This window comes from Gopherus evgoodei, chromosome 1 (assembly GCF_007399415.2).
Source record: "Gopherus evgoodei ecotype Sinaloan lineage chromosome 1, rGopEvg1_v1.p, whole genome shotgun sequence".
Taxonomy (NCBI): Eukaryota; Metazoa; Chordata; order Testudines; family Testudinidae; genus Gopherus; species Gopherus evgoodei.
The window spans coordinates 6,031,520-6,050,861 of NC_044322.1; the positions used below are offsets into that span (position 1 = coordinate 6,031,520).

General features: G+C 48.2%; 1 protein-coding gene across 1 annotated transcript in view; it reads left to right on the forward strand.

Annotated features, from left to right (window-relative positions):
* RNF169 (ring finger protein 169) overlaps positions 1 to 19,342 on the forward strand; it is a 48,859-nt gene that overhangs the window by 11,196 nt on the left and 18,321 nt on the right. The window contains exon 2 of the mRNA XM_030555604.1: positions 9,494 to 9,570. Within this exon, the coding sequence (XP_030411464.1) occupies positions 9,494 to 9,570 (77 nt within the window). The remainder of the gene's footprint in view (positions 1 to 9,493; positions 9,571 to 19,342) is intronic.

Consider the following 19,342-nt stretch of genomic DNA (forward strand, 5'->3'; position numbering starts at 1 on the left):
TGGCGGCTCCCCGGCACGCGCCGTGGTTGAGCCCCCTGCTCCCGCTGCTTCCGTGCCACCTGCATCGCAGCCAGAGAGCTCGCCTAAGTTGCGTTACCCGGCACCGACACCTGCAGAGGCACCGATGACTTCGGCTCCGTCGATTCCAGTCCCCCAGGACCACTGAATCCGGTGCCTGGCAGCTCCCCGGCTCGCGCCGTGGTAGAGCTTACTGCTCCTGCTGCTTCTGTGCCAACTGCACCACAGCTAGAGAGCTCGTCTAAGATGGCTCGCCCGGCACCGACGACGTCGGCACCGTCGATCCCGGTCCCACGAGGGCCGTAGAATCCGGTGCCTGATGGCTCCCCGGCGCGCGCCGTGGTTGAGCTACTGCTCCTGCTGCTTCCGTGCCAGCGGCACCGCAGCCAGAGAGCTCGTCTAAGTCGGATCGCCCGGCGCCGACACCTGCTACGGCACCGATGACGTCGGCACCGTCGATCCCGGTCCCACAAGGGCCGTAGAATCCGGTGCCTGACGGCTCCCCGGCACGCGCCGTGGTCGAGCTAATGCTCCGGCTGCTTCCGTGCCAACGGCACCACAGCCAGAGGGCTAGTCTAAGTCGGATCGCCCGGCACCGACACCTGCTGCGGCACCGATGACGTCGGCACCGTCGATCCCGGTCCCGCAAGGGCCGTAGAATCCGGTGCCTGACGGCTCCCCGGCACGCGCCGTGGTTGAGCTCCTGCTCCGGCTGCTTCCATGCCAACGGCACCGCAGCCAGAGGGCTAGTCTAAGTCGGATTGCCCGGCACCGACGCCTCTGAGGCACCGACAACATCGGCACCGTCGATTCCAGTCCCACAAGGGCTATCGAATCCGGTGCCCGACGGCTCCCCGGCACGCGCCGTGATTGAGCGTATTACTCCCGCTGCTTCAGTGCTGACGGCACCGCAGCCAGACAGCTTATCTAACTCGGATCGCCCGGCACCGACACCTACCGAAGCTCTGATGACCTCGGTACCGTGGATCCCGGTCCCACGAGGGCCGTCGAATCCGGTGCCTGACAGCTCCCCAGTACGCACTGTGGTTGAGCCTGCTGTTCCCTTCACGCCGGAGATGTTACCAATGGCGAGGGCTCTCAGTGCCATGACAGAGTCAGTGCTGCCTGACCCGGGCACCGCCGGTACGGGTAATACAGTCTCTTCAGGGGACTGTCCCCTGTCAGCACAGCAGAGCGGCACCGTTCATGATCACGGTCCCGCAGACACTCCAAGTCCTGTCGGCACGCCGGACACCACTGGCAGTCCCGGTGCTGTTTTCCTCGGTACTGGTCACACTCGCTGCACCGGTCGGTATCCCGTTCGCCGACCCGCTATCGGCACCGTTCCGACCTCTGGCACCGGGGCAGGTACCTTGACTCCTGTAGCCCTTCTCCGAGCCTCGAGATCTCGGTCGACCTCCCGACACCGTTCTGGTTGCGGGTCTGGATCTCGTTCCAGGTACCGATACGCCTCCCGATGCCGGTCCCCGGTGCCGAGTTGGGCAAGGTCCGAGTGAGTCAGAGACTCTGCCTGTGCCTTCTTTTAGTACCTCCATGGCCGTCCGGACACGCATCCGTGTCATCCCATATGCGCAGATTTTATGCTCAGGACCACGATCCTGATATGATGGCCAGCGGGCGCCAGCCCCGAAGCAGAAAGAGGCTTGGCGAATGAACAGGCTTGGCCGCCAGGTGTACTCTGCAGGGGCCCTGCAGCTCGGGGTAGCAAAGCAACAAGCCTTGCTTAGCTGCGATAATTATAGCACCTGAGTGAAGGAGTTTCTCCCTCAAAACTTCCACCTGGAGTTCGCTGCCGTCTTGGAGGACGGGGGAAAGAAGGTTCCCAGAGCGTCCCTCCAGGCCTCGTTGGACGCAGCAGACTCTGCGGCCAGCACTCTGGCCTTGAGTGTCGCCGTGAGGTGCATTTCATGGCTTCAGGTTTTAAACCTCCGGCCGGAGCTGCGGTATGCCATTCAGGATTTACCCTTTGTTGGTAAAGGCATCTTCGCGGCAGAGACAGCCCCAGACTGCGAAGTCTGGTGGGCAATAGGGTCCTAATGCGTCTCAGCATGTATACGCCAGCGACCAAACGCAGGCCTTTCTGGCCCCAGCCGCCATACTCTGTGCCTAGCCAGAGGCAGAACTCTGGCAAACGGCAGGGCCAAGGTGGTCGCAGACGAACGTCAGGACCCCTAAAGAGCCAAAGTCAAGGTCCCTCGCAATTACCACTGGGACCAAAGACGGACCTTCCAAGGTTCACCTGAGGGCGGTGTACCAGTCGCAGGACGGGATCCCGATCCCGCTTTCTCCTGGCATGGCCCCAGTTACTTTCAGATCGCTGGGTCCTGCGCACGATGGAGCATAGGTACCACCTTTAATTTGCTCCAGCCCTGTCCCACTTCAGCGGACAAAAGGGGTAAGGGGTTTTACCCCCGTTATGCCCTAGTCCCCCACTCGAACACAGGTCTCAGACCTTCTTGGTCCTGCACGGACTCAACCGGGTTAGGATAAGGTTGGAGTTCTGCATGGTATCCCTGGGAACCATTATTCCATCCTTGCCTCCTGGGGGCTACTGTGCCGCCCTGGATATGAAGGACGCGTACTTTCGCAATGCCATCTTCCCTCCGCACGGGAGATGCCTCCGCTCTATAGCCGACAGTCAATACTCCCGGTTTACGGCCATAGTCGCCGCCTACCGTCGCTGATGTCGGATATGCGTTTTTCCGTATCTGTACGATTCGCTTATCCGCGGAGACTCTGAGACACAAACCACTCAGCGCGTGGGCATCGCCACGGTCTTATTCACAGGTCAAGGCCTGCTGTTTATTATAGAGCAATCCACTCTGGTCCCCACGCAGAGGTTGGGCTCCCTAGGGGCTATCCTGGTCTCCTACCTAGCCGGAGCCTGCTTATCGCAACTGAGATTTTAGGCGATGGCAACAATCATCTGAGGTCTGAAGGCTTTCCCAACGACCTCAGCTCGTTCTTGTCTCAGTCTCCTGGGTCCATGGTTGCCCGCAAGTTTGTAACCAAACACGCCAAGCTCCGCCTCCGTCCTCTCCAAGTCCGGCTCACTGCCCCTGACGGCGGACGCCTCATCTCTCTGCTCGAGTGCTCATGGTCACCTCTGAGCTTAAGGCCTTTGGTCTTCTAGGGAGCTGGCATTCCTCATCAATGCCCCAAAAAATGAGAGTAGTCCGCCTGGCATGCCAGGGGTTCCAGCGGCAGCTGCGAGGCCGTTGTATCTCGGTGTTTACAGCCAACACAACGACCAGGTGCTTCATAAGTATTCAGGGGGGACATAGTCCTCCCCCCCCTTTTTTGTCAGGAGGCCATCCATTTCCGGGTCTTTTGCATGGCCCACTCGATGGAGCTGGCGACGTCCTTTCTCCCAGGCGTTTGGAACGTCCTAACTCTTTGCCTCAGCAGGTCTTTCCTGCCTTACGAGTGATCACTCTGCCCCATGTGAGGCGTCCCGCTTTCCGGAAGTGGAGATGTTTCCTCACACAGACCTGTTCGCTCACCGCGAGAGCAGGAAATGCCAGGTGTTCTGCTCCTTCCAAGATCTCTCCTCGGAATCGATCTTGGACGCATTCCTGATGCCGTGGAAAGGCCAACTGCATTATGCCTTCCCACTGTTCCCACTGGTTCATTAGGTCCTGCTCAAACTCCGCAGGGGCAGAGCGTGCATCATCATGATCACTCCAGAATGGTCCAGGCAGCACTGACATACCACGTTACTCGGCCTGTCAGCCCAGACCTCATCACTCAGGGCAACGACAGGCTTCGTCACTCGGACCTGCAGCCTCTTCACCTCACGGTGGCTGCTGCGTTCCTGAGTCGGGGTGACAGGCAGCCTTCCACCTGGTCGACGTACCGGGCCAGGTGGAAGCGTTTCTTTTACAGCTGCAATTCGCTCGATCTTGCTCCTGCTGAGGTCTCGATCCCCTCTATTTGGCCTGCCTCTGGCCTTCAGCGGCAGGACCTGGCGGTATCAGCGCTGAGGATACACTCAGCAGCCATCTCTACCTTCCAGCAGGCTGAGATGGACGTTCAGTGTTCTCACGCTCTATGGGTTCGAGGTCCCTCAAGGGCTTGGAGCGCTTGCACCCTCGGGTGCGCCGCCCAGCCCCGACCTGGGACCTCAACCTAGTCTTGGCCAGACGGGTCTCTGAGATCAGAGCTCTTACGGGGGTTCCGCCGTACACTAGGTTTCACAATGACAAGGTGCAGTTATGACCGCACCCGGCTTTCCTCCCTAAGGTGGTTTTGGCTTTTCATGTTACCCACAGTTCAACGCAATGGGCACAACCGTTGCACTCCTTGGACATCTGTGGAGTGCTCGCATTATATTGTGCTGACAGAACCATTTCCTAAGGTGCCCCAGCTCTATCCCGGTAGCGGGCCAAAGGGAGGGCTTGCTTGTTCTCCTCTCAGAGGATCTCATCTGGGGTGATGGCGGACATCCCCACTTGTTATGATTTGGCTCATATTTCCCCAAGCCACATCAACGTGCATTCTACCAGGGCTCAGGCTTCATCTGCCGCCTTGCTGGCTCGTGTTTCTACCCACGAGATCTGCCGCGAAGCTCCATTGGTCCTCGGTCCATACCTTTGCTTCGCAGTATGCCCTGGTTCAGCAGTCAAGAGAGGCTGTAGCCTCTGGCTCAGCAGTTTTATTCTGCCACATTTCACTCCGACCCCACCGCCTTTGTAAGGCTTGGGATTCACCTAACTGGAATGGATATGAGCAATCACTCGAAGAAGAAAAGACGGTTACTCACCTTTGTAACTGTTGTTCTTCGAGATGTGTTGCTCATATCCATTCCACACCCGCCCTCCTTCCCCACTGTCGGAGTAGCCGGCAAGAAGGAACTGAGGAGCGGGTGGGCCGGCAGGAGTATATATGGAGCGCCATGCTGGCGCCACTCTAGGGGGCGACCTGCCGGCCCACTGAGTTGCTAGGGTAAAAGTTTTCCGACGAATGTGCACGCGCGGCGCGTACACCTAACTGGAATGGATATGAGCAACACATCTCGAAGAACAACAGTTACAAAGGTGAGTAACCGTCTTTTCTACCACCATCTCCCTGATTAACAATTGGAACAGATTACCAAGCATGTGGTAAATTCTTCAGCACTTGCGGTCTTTAACTTAAGATAGAAAGTCTTTCTAAAATGCATGAGCTCGTTAAGCTGCAAGTTATTAGGCTGGAAGCAGGAACCACTGAGCGAAAATCTGTGGTTCATATTTTGCAGATCGGAGTAGATTTATATTTCAGTAGCACCTATAAACCCTGCATATAGACCAGGACCCCACTGCGCCTGCCATTGTGCAAACACAGAACAAAGAGACATAGTACCTGCCACAAAGAGTGTGCAATCAGAAAACAGACAACAGGTGGATACTGACAGATGGGGCAGCAGAAGGAAACAGTGAGACAGTATTGGTCAGCATATAGGCAGCAGTCTCACCATACTTGCTGCCTAGCTATTGTCAGGTTTAGCAGGCAGGTGATTTTGGAGATTATTACAAAGTCCCATCTGTCCTTGAAATATATTAATCCTTCTGTTTGGGTGCCTCAGCCAGTATGCTCCTCCACTGCTGATTCGAAGTGCTTCCCTTTCAACCTCTGTGGCCTTTTCTGTTATGTTTTATTTTAATGCTTGCCTGTTGCCTCACCCTTCTGTATGTCTCCTTCCCAATCAGCATCTACACCTTCCCTTATTCCTCCTTTGTGCATTTTCAGTATACTTCACAGTTTTGCTGTCAAGAGTTCTGAAAGCATCCTAGGTCTCTAATGGCCTGCTCCCTCTGTACGAGTGCTGCTCTGGTTGCTGCTGCTTGGGGCTGACTCTTGAGAGTTAATACCTTCTACTGCCTGCATGTTTTGGGACGGCTATGGAGATATTACACAATTATATGGCGTAAATTGTCCAAACTTTAGGATAGTGTGTTTGCTAGGGTTTGAAGAATGAATTCCACTGTCTAAGACCGTCTTTACTATCATAGAGATGGAAAAGACTTCCTAGGTCATCTAGTCTCTCTCTTTCTGGCATTGCAGGATTCTTCCCTGCAATGCATTCTGTAGTGTTTTGCCCAGTGTAGTTAAATAACTCTCTTTGAGAGAGCAGGCTACTTACTAGATCTCACTTTAAGGAAGAAATTATTGGTTTTTTTTCCAGCCTAAATTTTCTTAATTTCTGTCCTTAGCTTCTAGTTATAGTCCTTGGATTGTTCTAAGGAATTCCTTTCCCCACTCAATGTTTACATCCTTAAATCTTTTGTAGGCTATGAAAAACCTGTTATTTTTCTGAAGATAAAAGAAGAAATAGGTTTTATCAGGGCTTCCTTCCTTCCTGCCCCCATTTCTGCACCTCTGTATCACTGACACATTTGCATAAACATAATTTATATTTAAAAGCACTAGGCTCTGACAGTGAACGAAAACATTTACTACTTTAAAATATAAAAAGGGAAGCAAGGAGACCCTCACAGCTTTTGTGATGTCTGCCAGGAAACCAAGAGTGACAGTCTTGTCTACACTGACACTTTACAGCGCTGCAACTTTCTTGCTCAGGGGTGTGAAAAAACACATCCTAAACGCTGCAAGTTTCAGCACTGTAAAGTGCCAGTGTAGACAGTGCAGTGGGAGCCATTCCCCACATGGAGGTGAACTGTTTTGTTTTTCTTCTAGCGCTGGTACCGCAACTACACAGCCATGTTAAAGCACTGTTGCAGCAGTGCTGTAACACTGCTAGGGAAGACATGCCCTAAATTCTCAAAGAGAGAGGGGCGTGACTAGGGAGAGGGATTAACTGTTGAGAATGGATGGAGTTACGAACTTGAAGGATGGAATTGGTTTGGCAGAATGTAGGCGCTTCTGGAAGATGAACAGGGCTTCTGATAATGTTTCCATATAAAGCTAGCTAGTTCATCTTATTTTTCAGTCTTCATATTTTTGCAGGTGCTAAGTGTCAGCTTCTCGTTCTAACTCTAATAAATGTGTCAACCTGTGGAACTCCTTGCCTGAGGAGGATGTGAATGCTAATACTATGCAAGGTTTAGAAGAGAACTAGATAAAATTATGGAGGTTATGTCCATTAATGGCTGTTAGCCAGGATGGGTAAGGAATGGTGTCTCTAGCCTCTGTTTGTCAGAGGTTGGAGATGGATGGCAAGAGAGAGATCACTTGAACATTACATGTTCGGTTCACTCCCTCTGGAACACCTGGTACTGGTCACTGTCGGTAGACAGGATACTGGGCTGGATGGACCTTTGGTCTGACCCAGTATGGCCATTCTTATGTTCTTTCTAGCATTTAAAATTGAAGCTCCAGATCTGTACCCCAAATTCAGCCTTCTGAGGGAGGTTGTCTTGTGTTTTTGTTGCATCAGAATGTTGGAAAATCATGAAAGACAAGTCATGGAAGACAAGAGAGTTGAATTCAAAATTTTGTCAACGTTTAAAATGCCCGTACTGTCCAGCCAGCTCTCTTATCAGTTGAGTGTCTGTTTTTAGCATGGCTGAAATTTTGTGATGGGCAAGTGACTGACTGTAAAAAGCAAGTAAGTTGATATAGATATTGATACTGAAAAGCAGGTACAAAAGAGCAGTAGGACCTCACTAGTTAGTAGGCTGGAGACTCTGCTGTTGTGTTCTTTTAAGTTAGTTGCACAGTTTTGAACTTTTCATTTTGGACTATAAGTACAGGTCTGTTGCATCTTACACACATTTAACATGTGCAATTTCAGCCTTACGCATATATTCAAATTAGATACAATTAACTCAGGCCTGAACAGAGACTGGGAATGGTTGGGTCATTACACTAATTGAATCTATTTCCCTATGTTAAATTCTCCTTACACCTTCTATGGGTCATCTTAATTATCACTTCAAAAGTTTTTTTTTCTCCTGCTGATGGTAGCTCATCTCAATTGATTAGACTCTTCCTGTTGGTATGCATACTTCCACCTTTTCATGTTCTCTGTATGTATAAATATCTCCTATCTGTGTGTTCCATTCTGTGCATCCGAAGAAGTGAGCTGTAGCTCACGAAAGCTCATGCTGAAATAAATTTGTTAGTCTCTAAGATGCCACAAGTACTCCTCTTCTTTTTTCTCTTTTGGATTCCTCTTAAAAATTTCTCTGACTCTAGAGTGTGACTTGTCCAGACTTGTGCTGTATAAAAGTGGGTGGGGACTTTTAAAGCTGACATCAGGAACTTAATAGAGTAACAAAACCTACTGCCATGGAAGCTTAAAAATGACCTGTTCACCCAATATGGTTAAACCTGGTTGGTGTTCTACAGGTCTGTCTCATCTTACATGGGGTTACGTTCCGCAGTCAGCACGTTTAAAGCGGAAAATGCGTATAGTCAAATTACATTGAGTGTAATGGCAGGTGGAATCGCCCCCGCAGTACAGAACAGTATTAAAATTGTTATTTTTCTCTCTTTTTTTGTGTGCTTTTTTTCTTGTTTTTGCCGACCACATAAAGCTGAAATCGCGCATGTTAAATGCGCCTAAAATGTGACAGACCTATACTTCTTCAGTTTTGTTTTAGTGTACTAGGGAAAGAGTTGAATAAATTGTGTGTAAGACTTAAGACTGCTGAAGTTACTCTGTGCATTGCAAACAAAATAAAAGCTCTGTTTTCTAATTATAGTTCTAATAAGTCAGCTAATTGAGATGTTAAAACTGCAAAATGTGTAGGTGAATGGAATGTAGATCTCATAGGTATGCTGATAAATGTAACAGACCATTTAAACAAAATTTAGAAAATTATGTTTAGATTAATAGCTTTGTTTAAATGGAAGCAAGAGACATATAGGAATAAGGATATTGTACTGCCTTTGTAAGTAAAGACTTGTAGATGATCTTGCTAGTTTGGTCTAGTAGAGCAGTGGTCTCCAACCTTTTTTGATTGCGCACCCCATCAGTAAAAAATTTTGAGCATGCACCCGCTGCCACACGGCAGGGCCAACTCTACCATTTTTGCCGCCCCAAGCAAAACAGACAGACCAAAAACGCTCGGACTCCTGCCTGAACTCCCGAAGTGCCCCCCCCCCCCCAAAAAAAAGCCGCCTTAACTGCTGCACCCCTGAAGGATCCTCTTGCACACCCCCAAGGTGCGCGCACCCCATTTTGAGACCACTGTAGTAGAGCATAACACTGGTTTCTACTTCTGGCTCTGCCACTGACTGACTCACTGTGACACTTCAAGCAAGTTGCTTAATTACTGTTTGATAACTGGAGATAACACCTCCATGGGGGATTGTGATGCTTAATTGCTTGTAAAACGCTTGGAGAAAATTAGAAGTACTATAGAACAGCAAAGTGTTATTGCTTGGCACTTAGCTCTCAGAACACTTTTGTGTATTGAGTTGGGAGAGCAAGACAGTGTAACAAGGGCAGCTTGAGGACAGTCCTAATTATCGTACATAAAGTATGTTCCCTTTTTTCTTTTCTTTCTAGACTTTATATTCAGAGCACCCATCAAATTAAGCAAACCGGGGGAACTGCGTGAGGAATATGAAAGCCAGCTGAGGAAGGTATAGTGTTTTGTTTAATTGTAACTTTCTTCCAGAGAAACTTGGAATCCTTTCAGATATGCCTGCTTACCTATATATGGAGAATTCTAAGCATTCTTTTCTTTTCTAAAACAAAGGTCATTTATCCCTTCCTACCATTCAGTCAATTCAGGAAAATGTTGGCAGTTGGCAGTTAGCCGGTTCCAGAATTACTGACATCTTAGACCATGTCTACATTACAAACTTTGGTTGACACGAGTTTTATGTTAAGGTACAACCTTCAGAGTTTGTATATCACTCGTGCGAATGCATACTTGGCTGCTTGCATCAGCGCTGCATGTGTTCACCAGGAGTGCTTGTGTCGATGAAAAAGGCTACACGCCATGGGTAGGTATCCCAGTGTGCCGTGCACTGTCATCTGGTGCAGTGCCTTTTGGGATCTTTTTGTGGTGAATTGTGGAGTACAAAGGAGTCTCCCAGGATCTCTGGGAGCTAGGGGTCAAGTTCCCAGCATGCAACTTTCTCTATCCCATAATGACATCCATATCCCATAACGTTCTCACCCCTTTTTAAATCTCACAAACTTGTGCGGCACTTTTCAGTGTTCGCCATCTTTGACAGAAGTATGGAGCCCGCAGACCTCTGTACTATTCTCACGAATGCAGCAAATACAGGACACATGATCCTCTTGTGTTTGCAGACCTGCTGGAAGTGCTGCACCAATGGTGGACATGATGATTTCTTTAAGGACAGTTTGCTGAAGGACATGGCAAAAAACAATTCAAGGTTGTTAGTGACAGTCACCGAGCAGCTTCAGATGGTGGAGTGCTGCTTCTGAGCCAGAGAAACAAGCAGTGGGACCGCATCATAATGCAGGTTTGAACAATGAGCAGTGGCTGCAGAACATTCAGATGCAAAAAGCCACATTCTTGATTTGTGTGCTGAGCTCACTCCAGCACATGGACACCAGCATGAGAGCTGGATTGATAACTGAGAAGCAAATGGTAGTTGCACTGTGGAAGCTTGCAACGCTTGTTTTCTACAAATCAGTGGGAAATAATTTTGGAGTAGGAAAATCCACAGTTGGGGCCATTGTCATAAAGATGTGTAGGGCCATTAATTGTCTCCTGCTGTGTAAGGCTCAGCAATGTGTAGGCCATAGTGAATGGATTTACAGCAGTGGGGCAATAGATGCACGCACATCCCTTTTGTAGCACCTTGGACAGAGTACATCTTTAGAAAAGGCTACTCTTCTATGGTTATGCCAGCATTAGTGGATTACCAGTGATGCTTCACCAATATCCGTGTGGGCTGATCCAGTAACGTGCAAGACTCTTGCATCTTTAAGGACAGAGGACTGTTCAAAAAGCTGCAAGCAGGGACATAAGTTCCCAACCATCAGATTACCATTAGTGATATTGAAATCCAGATGTGATTTTGGGGTAGCCAGAATAGCCCTAGCTCTCCTGGCTCAAGAAGCTATGTGCTGGCCGTCTCGACAGTATCGAAGAACTATTCAGCTACCAGTTCAACGGGTACAGAATGACAGTTGAATGTGCTTTTGATAGATTGAAGGGACATTGATAGTGTTTACTCACTTGATGAGATATTTTTCTCACTGAGATCCAAATGGTTGTAGCTACCTGTTACGTCCTGCATAATATCTGTGAGGCAAAGGGAGGAAAGCTGCCTTCAAGGTGCAGGTGGAGCTGGAGCAGCTGCCTGCTGATGTTATACAGCCAGACACAAGGGCCACTAAAAGGATTCAGTGTGGAGCTATGCTGTTGAGGGAGGCTTTGAAAGAGCACATGAACAGTCAGCAAAAGTAATGTTCTGTGCTGCAGTGTTCTCTGGCCTGGAGCTTTGGGTGCTGCTGAGAATGTGTAGTGATTGCTGTACATTTATAAATGACTTTTCCTGAATCTATGTTTTATGTGGTCCTTCCTGTTTGTTTACAAGTACTGCGTGTTTTGAGTACTGCTGTGCATTCTGCAGCATGCGTTGTGAACTAATAAAGATAATTGTATTCTCCTCAAATAGAACTTCATTCAGTGGCAAAAACAGTTTAAAAACGCAAGAAATGGGTAAACTTTGAACATAAATTCAGAGAATAGAAATTTAAAATTGGAAAGGCAGCAAACAAGCATGTCAGTCCATTTCAGTGCACAAATGTAGCCCATCGTGGCTACATACACTGACCTGTGAGAACCACTGCTGGTGTGTATGTGAAGCTGTGGTTTTCCTTCTTGTTTCCCAGAGTGAAGTGCAAGGAATAAGGATCCTGGCCCATGATGCCATGTGGAATATTGAGGGGTATAGAGAACTGCTACCATGGAGTTCTCCAAGGTCAGCAAAGGGTGAGGATTCCTGGGATTTTTTTTTTTATTTTTTTTTTTGACCTGTAGGTCCACTGGGGTCTGCATCATTTGTGTTTGCTGCCCGGGAAGACCCATTATGTGCTGGTGCATCTCCTTATTCTTTTCCTGCTGGCATTTCTGAACCTTTCTCCTGTCTGCCCTTTCCTTCTCTATGCTCTCTGCCATGATGGCCCTCCGGGCCTTTTGTTTGCAGACCAATGCAGTACTGGCTTGCAGAATCTCACTGAACATGGCCTCTCTAGTCCTCTTCTTTTCCTCCTCATCAAAATCAGGCATTCTGCAAATGTGAAGGCGACATCTCTCAAGGCTGCCACAGCAGCAGCTACAGACAGATGTACCGTTGGATTTACAGTCATTGCGGAAAGGGAAGGATAAGTGTCAGAACTCACTTTTCTTATTCCCATAAACACTTTTAAGAAGACTTGCTTATTGACACTTCATCTTTGGAATGCCTCACCACAGCACTTGTTGCCAGCCCCAGCCATAGTAGTATGGCCCACCAGGGTCACGGGTGGGGAAGAAAAGTATAGGGTGATGGCAGTCAACATTGGCATTATTTTCCACAAGTAGTGATGGGGTTAGCTGATACTTCACTTTTGAGGGTCACAAAGGCACAGAGAGCACAGCTGGCATCCTGAAGACTCCAGGCCCATATGCTGCTAGCTCGTTTACTGAAGTGATGCTATCTGGACTCGTGGGGTGGGGTGGGAAAGTATCTTACCTCAAAGAAAGAAATAAGGCAGCCATCTCTAGAAACCTTTCAGAGAGGATTGCACAGTATCTCCATGAAAGTTTTTCATGGATATGTCTCAGGAGATGCAAGGGTTACTCCTATGTACATAAACTCCTGTGCTCCCCTTCTCCACCTGCCTAAACCAACAGGGGAATGAATGTCAAATGCCAATTCTACATCTGTTTGTTTGTACCTCTACCTCTTCTCATATGAGTAAAACCGTGAAAAGTTGATACCTGTGTCTTGTTAATTTGGGGCTGGGTGCCATTTTTAAATTTAAACATTGTACGGAAAAATGGATGCACACACTTACCTGAGGTCCGGTCCCCTTCCTTGCGCTAATCCTTGCTCTCAGCTGGTGGAATTGGCTAGACTCAAACAGGTCTTGGCTCGCAGCATAGCCGACCACCGCATTGCATCTCTCCTCTCCTCCTCTTAGCTGTTCACAGCAGGGGTCTCTGGCTTTCCTGAATTGTCCACAGTGGTCTGCAAGGTACCGGTGGAATCTCTACCATATATGGCATGCAGCTTGTTGTAAAAGCAGCAGGTCTGCAGCTCATCACCAAATCAGTTGTTGGCCTCCCTGGTCTTCTGGTATACCTGGCACAGTTCTGTCACTTTCACACTGCATTTCTGCTGATCCGCTTTGTACCCCTTTGCCTTCCTTCCCTGTGCAATCTGCTCTTAAATATCCATGTTGCTGTGGCTGGTCAATAGCTCTGCTTGCATAGCCTCTTCTCCCCAGGAGCCCATACCTCCTATCTCCTCTTAGCCAGAGTGCATCTAGTGCATGGAGCTGGCGTGGCTGGTTGGGCAATTACACTCAAGAAAGGAGGGTTGCTAGGTCTGTCTGCCAAGGTGGTCAGTCAAGAAACAGCATTTCAAAAATACTCATGGGGACATAAAGCGCAGGGATGGCTTCAGGTCTCTGTGACCCCTGGGCAGTGGAGCATGCAGTTGTGACGAGAACAGTCACTATCACAAGGAATGGGGCATTGTGGGATAGCTGCTGGAGAACTATTAGGGTTACATTTGCACTGATTGACCCCAGTAGGTCAATCGTGGTTCCATTCTATTAAGGGAGGTGGTTTTACTATATCACAGTACCAAGGCACTTACATTGGCTGGAGGTGAATTTTAAGAGTAGACGTGCAAATAGGTCAATGCAAGGCAACATACGTCCATGTAACTTTGTAGTGTATACCGGCCTTCATTTGCCTTCCAAAAGGTGAAAATGTACCTGCTTGGTGCAGGTCTACCATCTTTGTTATACAGGGTTTATGGAAGAATGAGCTATGGTGAATGTAATAGGTTTGCAAAGCTAGTTGCAGTAAAATCTCCCCCTTTCCTACTATAACTCTTTCAGAATCTTAATCTGGGAAACTGACGCTTTCAATGCTCGGTCTTAGCCAAAAGATGAACTCAAAAAAATTTGAGGAGAATCCATTCAGCCCTTTTGGACTTAAATAACTGGGAGCGTCCCTTTTTTTAAAAGAAGCATTTTTTATCCACAAATCACTGAAATGACTGAACTCTAACCCTAAATATCTCATGCAGCTAGTCATTATTCTAGAAATATTATAATGGGGCAGTGACTGCTGTAGTTAAGATAGGATAATAGTTTCTATTCTAACCCCTCCACCCCTAGTTCTGAGTTATTCATAACTTTCTGAAACTTTCATTTTTTCCAGGCATAAGCCCTGATCCTATAATCAGATCTGCTAGTGTGGACGCATGCAGAACCCTGTTTATTTCAACAGGGCTCCACACAAGAGCAAGGGCCTCTGACAGCAGATCCATTTGCTGGATTGGGGCTGCGCAAAGGTGGGATTTTGGAGTATGATGTGGTTGGTTTATTTATTTTATTTTTTATTTTTTTGGTAAAGCTTGCCCAAAAGTGGTTTAGCTATTTTTGATAAGGATAGTATATATGCGTATCTGCAAAGGGAAGGAAATGCATTTTTCTAATGAAATAATCCTGGCAGTCTTCTTTTGAAGAATTCAGCATCCTGTGAAGACCAGTGTAATGCATACATACAAAGGGGCAGAGTTAAGGTTAAGAGTGACATCTAGAAGAGGTGATTGCACTGATTTTTAGCTTTGAGTTGCCTCAGTGACACACAGTCAGTAGAGCTTCAGTTAATTGAGGCTTTGTCCCTAGGAGTTATTGATTGTGGTCTTTTCACTTCATTTCAGACACATTTGCAAGTGGATGCAAGGTGTGAATCAGTCAACTGAGGGATGCTGCAATCAATTGATTTCTCTATTTTAGACAAGCCTCTAGAGTAAACAAAGTGCAATGACTTCTGACATTTTTACCACTGTCGGGAGTTTGGTAAAAGATTAGGTGCATAGAGATTTTATTCACGTAAATGTCTAATTTATCAGTTAACTTAAATGGACACCACTATAGTTAGGAAATTACAACTTAAAAAACAAACAAACTTAGAGATGAATATTTTGTAACTGAGCCTCTTGGTTTAAAAAAATGAATGTAACGTTTGGTGGAGGTCTAAAGTATCAGCCACACCAGGATTTTATAAATCTACTTCCTAATGGTGAGGAGGAGACCTTCCCTGGTGAGATATGGGGCTTATTCAGCATTTCTGCAGAATTTTATTTTTTCACTGGTTTGTGTGTTTGTGTCTGTCTGTCTCCAAGGAGATGTGACTAGATGCAGTTTTTCTTCCTGAATCTGAATTGTGTGAACTACAAATAGCCCAAATCCTGGCCTCAGCACACAGCCCAACCAATTAGGCTGTGTACCGGGGATTTCTGCTGGGCTTGAGGGAATATCTTTCTTCCACCATCTGCTGGCAACTTTGTCTGAGCATTGCTATTCTACCCTCAGCTACAGTGGCCTCTGGTAACTACAGGGGTTTGAAGTGCCTCAGTGCATTTCAATGGGGTATTAATCTTGACATCTGGTTTTGCTCCTCCAAACTACTAAATGCCTGGAACTTTTGGGGGGGACTCACCCATCTTCCTCCCCACGTTCCACAAACCTTTTATGTGAGCACTGTCACTGTGCAGGATACGTCTTCTGGTTAGTGAACTTGTAGCTGATTTGTAGTCCTTTGCATAGCTCTGGTCAGTCATCAAGTATTGAGTGTGCAGCAGACCTAATCTAAGTGCTGCTGAGTGTGTTTGGGTGTTGGCGTTGATTTTTTTTATATATTTTATTTGAAGTTCAGTGTAATAAGCCTATTTTTAATCATAGTAATGTTGCAGCAGCTGTAGATCATTCTGAGATCTTTTTGCAACTCTTTATTGACCTGAAAAAAATGGATGATAATCCTTCTCATTTCCACTGCAGCAAAAAGGAAAAGTATTTTAATGTGCTTCTGGCATTTTGACTATTCCACTTGTGTATTTTGAGGATAGAATTTTTTGTCTAATTCCTGTTTGGCCTGAGGTTCATCTATCTTCCTCTTTTCAATCTTTGTTCACTGCCAGACTGGAACCCTGTTTCCTTCCCTTCACAACATGTACATACCCTTTCTGAACCTCATTTGAAAGAAGAAGGGATTGGGGATATTCCCCAAATCTCATCCTATGAGCAAAGAACAACGTAATCATTCTGACAGGTTGTGAGTTGAGAAAATTCTCTATCACTTGTCACCAAGCCTTATGTAACCAATACACAACTTTAAAAAGAGAAAATATTTTTAAGCTAAGTAAAATTTGGAGGGCTAAATACTATCCCTCTAACTCTTGTAATAAGAGTTTCATAATATTGCTTTGGGGGGAGGGATAGATCAGTGGTTTGAGCATTGGCCTGCTAAACCCAGGGTTGTGAGTTCAGTCCTTGAGGGGGCCACTTAAGGATCTGGGGCAAAATCAGTACTTAGTCCTGCTAGTGAAGGCAGGGGTCTGGACTCAGTGACTTTCAGGGTCCCTTCCAGCTCTATGAGATAGGTATCATTATTTGGACAGAGTCCTGAACACTAGGGGCAACATGACATGAAACTGGGGGTAGTTCCTTATTTGTAGTACAGCTCATTTGTGGTCCCCAGTTCCTTTTTCAGTGGCCAAAATATTTAAAAATATATGTGGGAGCCCAGACTCTTGCGTTCAGATCCCGTATCTAACTTTGGCCTTGTCTACATTGGCAAGTTTCTGTGCAGTAAAGCAGCTTTCTGGGTGTAACTCCCAAAGTGTACACAATGCCCAGCCACTTAGTGCGTAGACGCTGCGCAGTTGCAGTGCAGTAAAAAACCCACCCGAGAGCCGTACAGCTTTCTGTGCTGGGGGACAGTACCACGGTGCCGGTGTAGACATCCTGGTTGATTACAGTGCTGCAATTGGCCTCCGGGAGGTGTCCCACAATGCCTGTTCTCCCCTCTCTGGTCATCGGTTTGAACTCTACTGCCCTGCCGTCTGGTGAGCAAACCGTGAGCCCCACACCCTTAAATACCTTGGGAATTTGAAAGTCCCCTTCCTGTTTGCTCGGTGATGCATGCATTGGTCTCAGTGCATCTTTCAGGCTTCACGCATCATGCATCCCCCTCCTGGAGCAGTGCTGAGTTGCTGGACCTCATCAGCATTTGGGGAGAGGAGGCTGTCCAGTCCCAGCTGTGCTCCAGCCGTAGGAATTATGATGCCTTCGGACAGATTTCATGATGCATGCAGAAAGGGGCCATGACAGGGACACACTGCAGTGCAGGATCAAGTGTAGGAGCTGCGGAACGCCTACCACAAGGTGTGGGAGGCAAACTGCCTCTAACAGTGCTGCGTCCACAAGCTGCCGGTTCTACAAAGAGCTGGATGCGATACTCAACGGCGACCCCACGTCCACGAGAAGGCCATTGGGGATTCTTCGGTGGCTCACATGCCAGTTTGAGAGTGGACCGAGCCAGGGGGAGGAAATCTTGGATGAGGATGTGGAGGGAGAGGAGGACCCGGAGGCATAGGACGACTCAGAGATCAGAGGTGCATGCAGGCAGGAGCTCTTCTCTACCCCAGAGGAGGCTCACCAGTCACAGCTGTCAGAGCTTGATGAAGCGCAAACAGGAGAGGAGGCTCCTGGTAAGTAGCTTTGATTTTGGGAATCGCTGAAGCGAGTTGTTGGGGGCAGGAGGGTTGTAGAAAGCAGGCTTGTCTGTATGATGCACGTACCACCGCATGCCAAGGCTGAATTGCAGAACGGGGGTTGCTTGACTCCCTCACCTCATGGGAATCTACCTCAGAGATCTCCAGGAAACTGTTGTGGAGATACTTGGCAATCCGCTGCCGCAAGTTCTTTGGCAGAGCTGCTTTGTTTCTTGCCCCATGAGGCTGACTTTCCCATGCCACTCTGCTGTCAACTGTGGGTGGAGGGGCATTGCTGCACACACGCAAGCCACATAAAGGCCAGGGTGGAAGCCGCAGGCGTGGAGAAGACCCTCCCTTGATTCCATGCTCAGCCCTCAGCAGCAGGAGATCTTCCATAATTAACACAGCCTGTGGAAAATGTGGGGACAGTAATGATTATAAAGCCCCCCTACAGTGCCGGCTCTCCCAAGAGCTTGCAGCCCAGTGTACCGTATGGTCCTGGAACACTGCAGTTACTCACCAGTTTGGGGTCTTGTGGCTCATATGTGCTTGCCTGGGTCAGCCAGGTATGTGAATAGTGGCTGTGTTTTAAATCACTGAATCCGTGGTCTGTGTGTTGCAAACAATACTGCTTCTGTAAATGTTGCATTTTGGCTTCACATATATGACGTTCGGAGCCCAACCTCCCTCTTTATCGCCGGCTGAACAGCTGCGCAGAATTAGAAAGTGGCCACGAAGAACTAAGGAGGACTTTCTGCGTTATATCATGATGCACTCTGCTGCCAAAACACAAGAATTGAAAGAGTGGCGGGACAGCGAGAAGAGGAACCAAAAGGAGAATGCAGTGTGCCAGAACGAAGCCATGGAGCGGCTCTTAAACGTTACGGAGCACCAAGCAGACACGCTGCAGGCGATATTAGCACTGCAAACCAAGCAGCTCCGTGCCCACCCTCCCCTGCAGCCACTGTCACAAAACTCTTTCCTATGCGCCTCCCAGACACGCCAACACACTCCTCTCAACCTCCTGGCTCCAGTCTGTACCCACTGCATTCCACTCCTGCCCTATCACAGTCCAGCCCTGCGGACTCCCAGTACCCACTGCACTCAGTCCCCGTCCCTCTGCACTTTAGCCCTGCTGAAGTCCAGTATCCGCTGCACCGTGCTCCAAAGGACAAGGTTGCATATGATACCTGGACTTTAGCTGTCACCTGCTCCTGGGATCCTCCCTTCCCCCATCTTCCACAGTGCTGATTATTTTTTTGTTTGTCTCTCTCCCCTCCAGTTGTTGTTTTTTAATAAAAGAATTCTTTTGGTTGAAAGCAATCTTATTCCAGTCATTGAAAGCAAACAGAACCCTGCAGAGCAACAGGCAGTTTTCTTACACCTTCATAGCGGCATTGTCTGCACCAATCACAATTGCCTCCTAGCATTACAAGCACTGCAGTCCTGAGCATAGCAACAAATATTAGTGGCTTTCAGCTTCAAATTGCTGCCTCAAGGCATCCCTGACCCTTATGGCCCTGCGCTGCACCCCTATAATAGCCCTGGTCTCGGGCTGTTCGAATTCAGCCTCCAGGCGCTGAGCCTCTATGGTCCAGCCCTGAATGAAGCTTTCACCCTTCCCTTCACAAGTATGGAGCGTACAGCA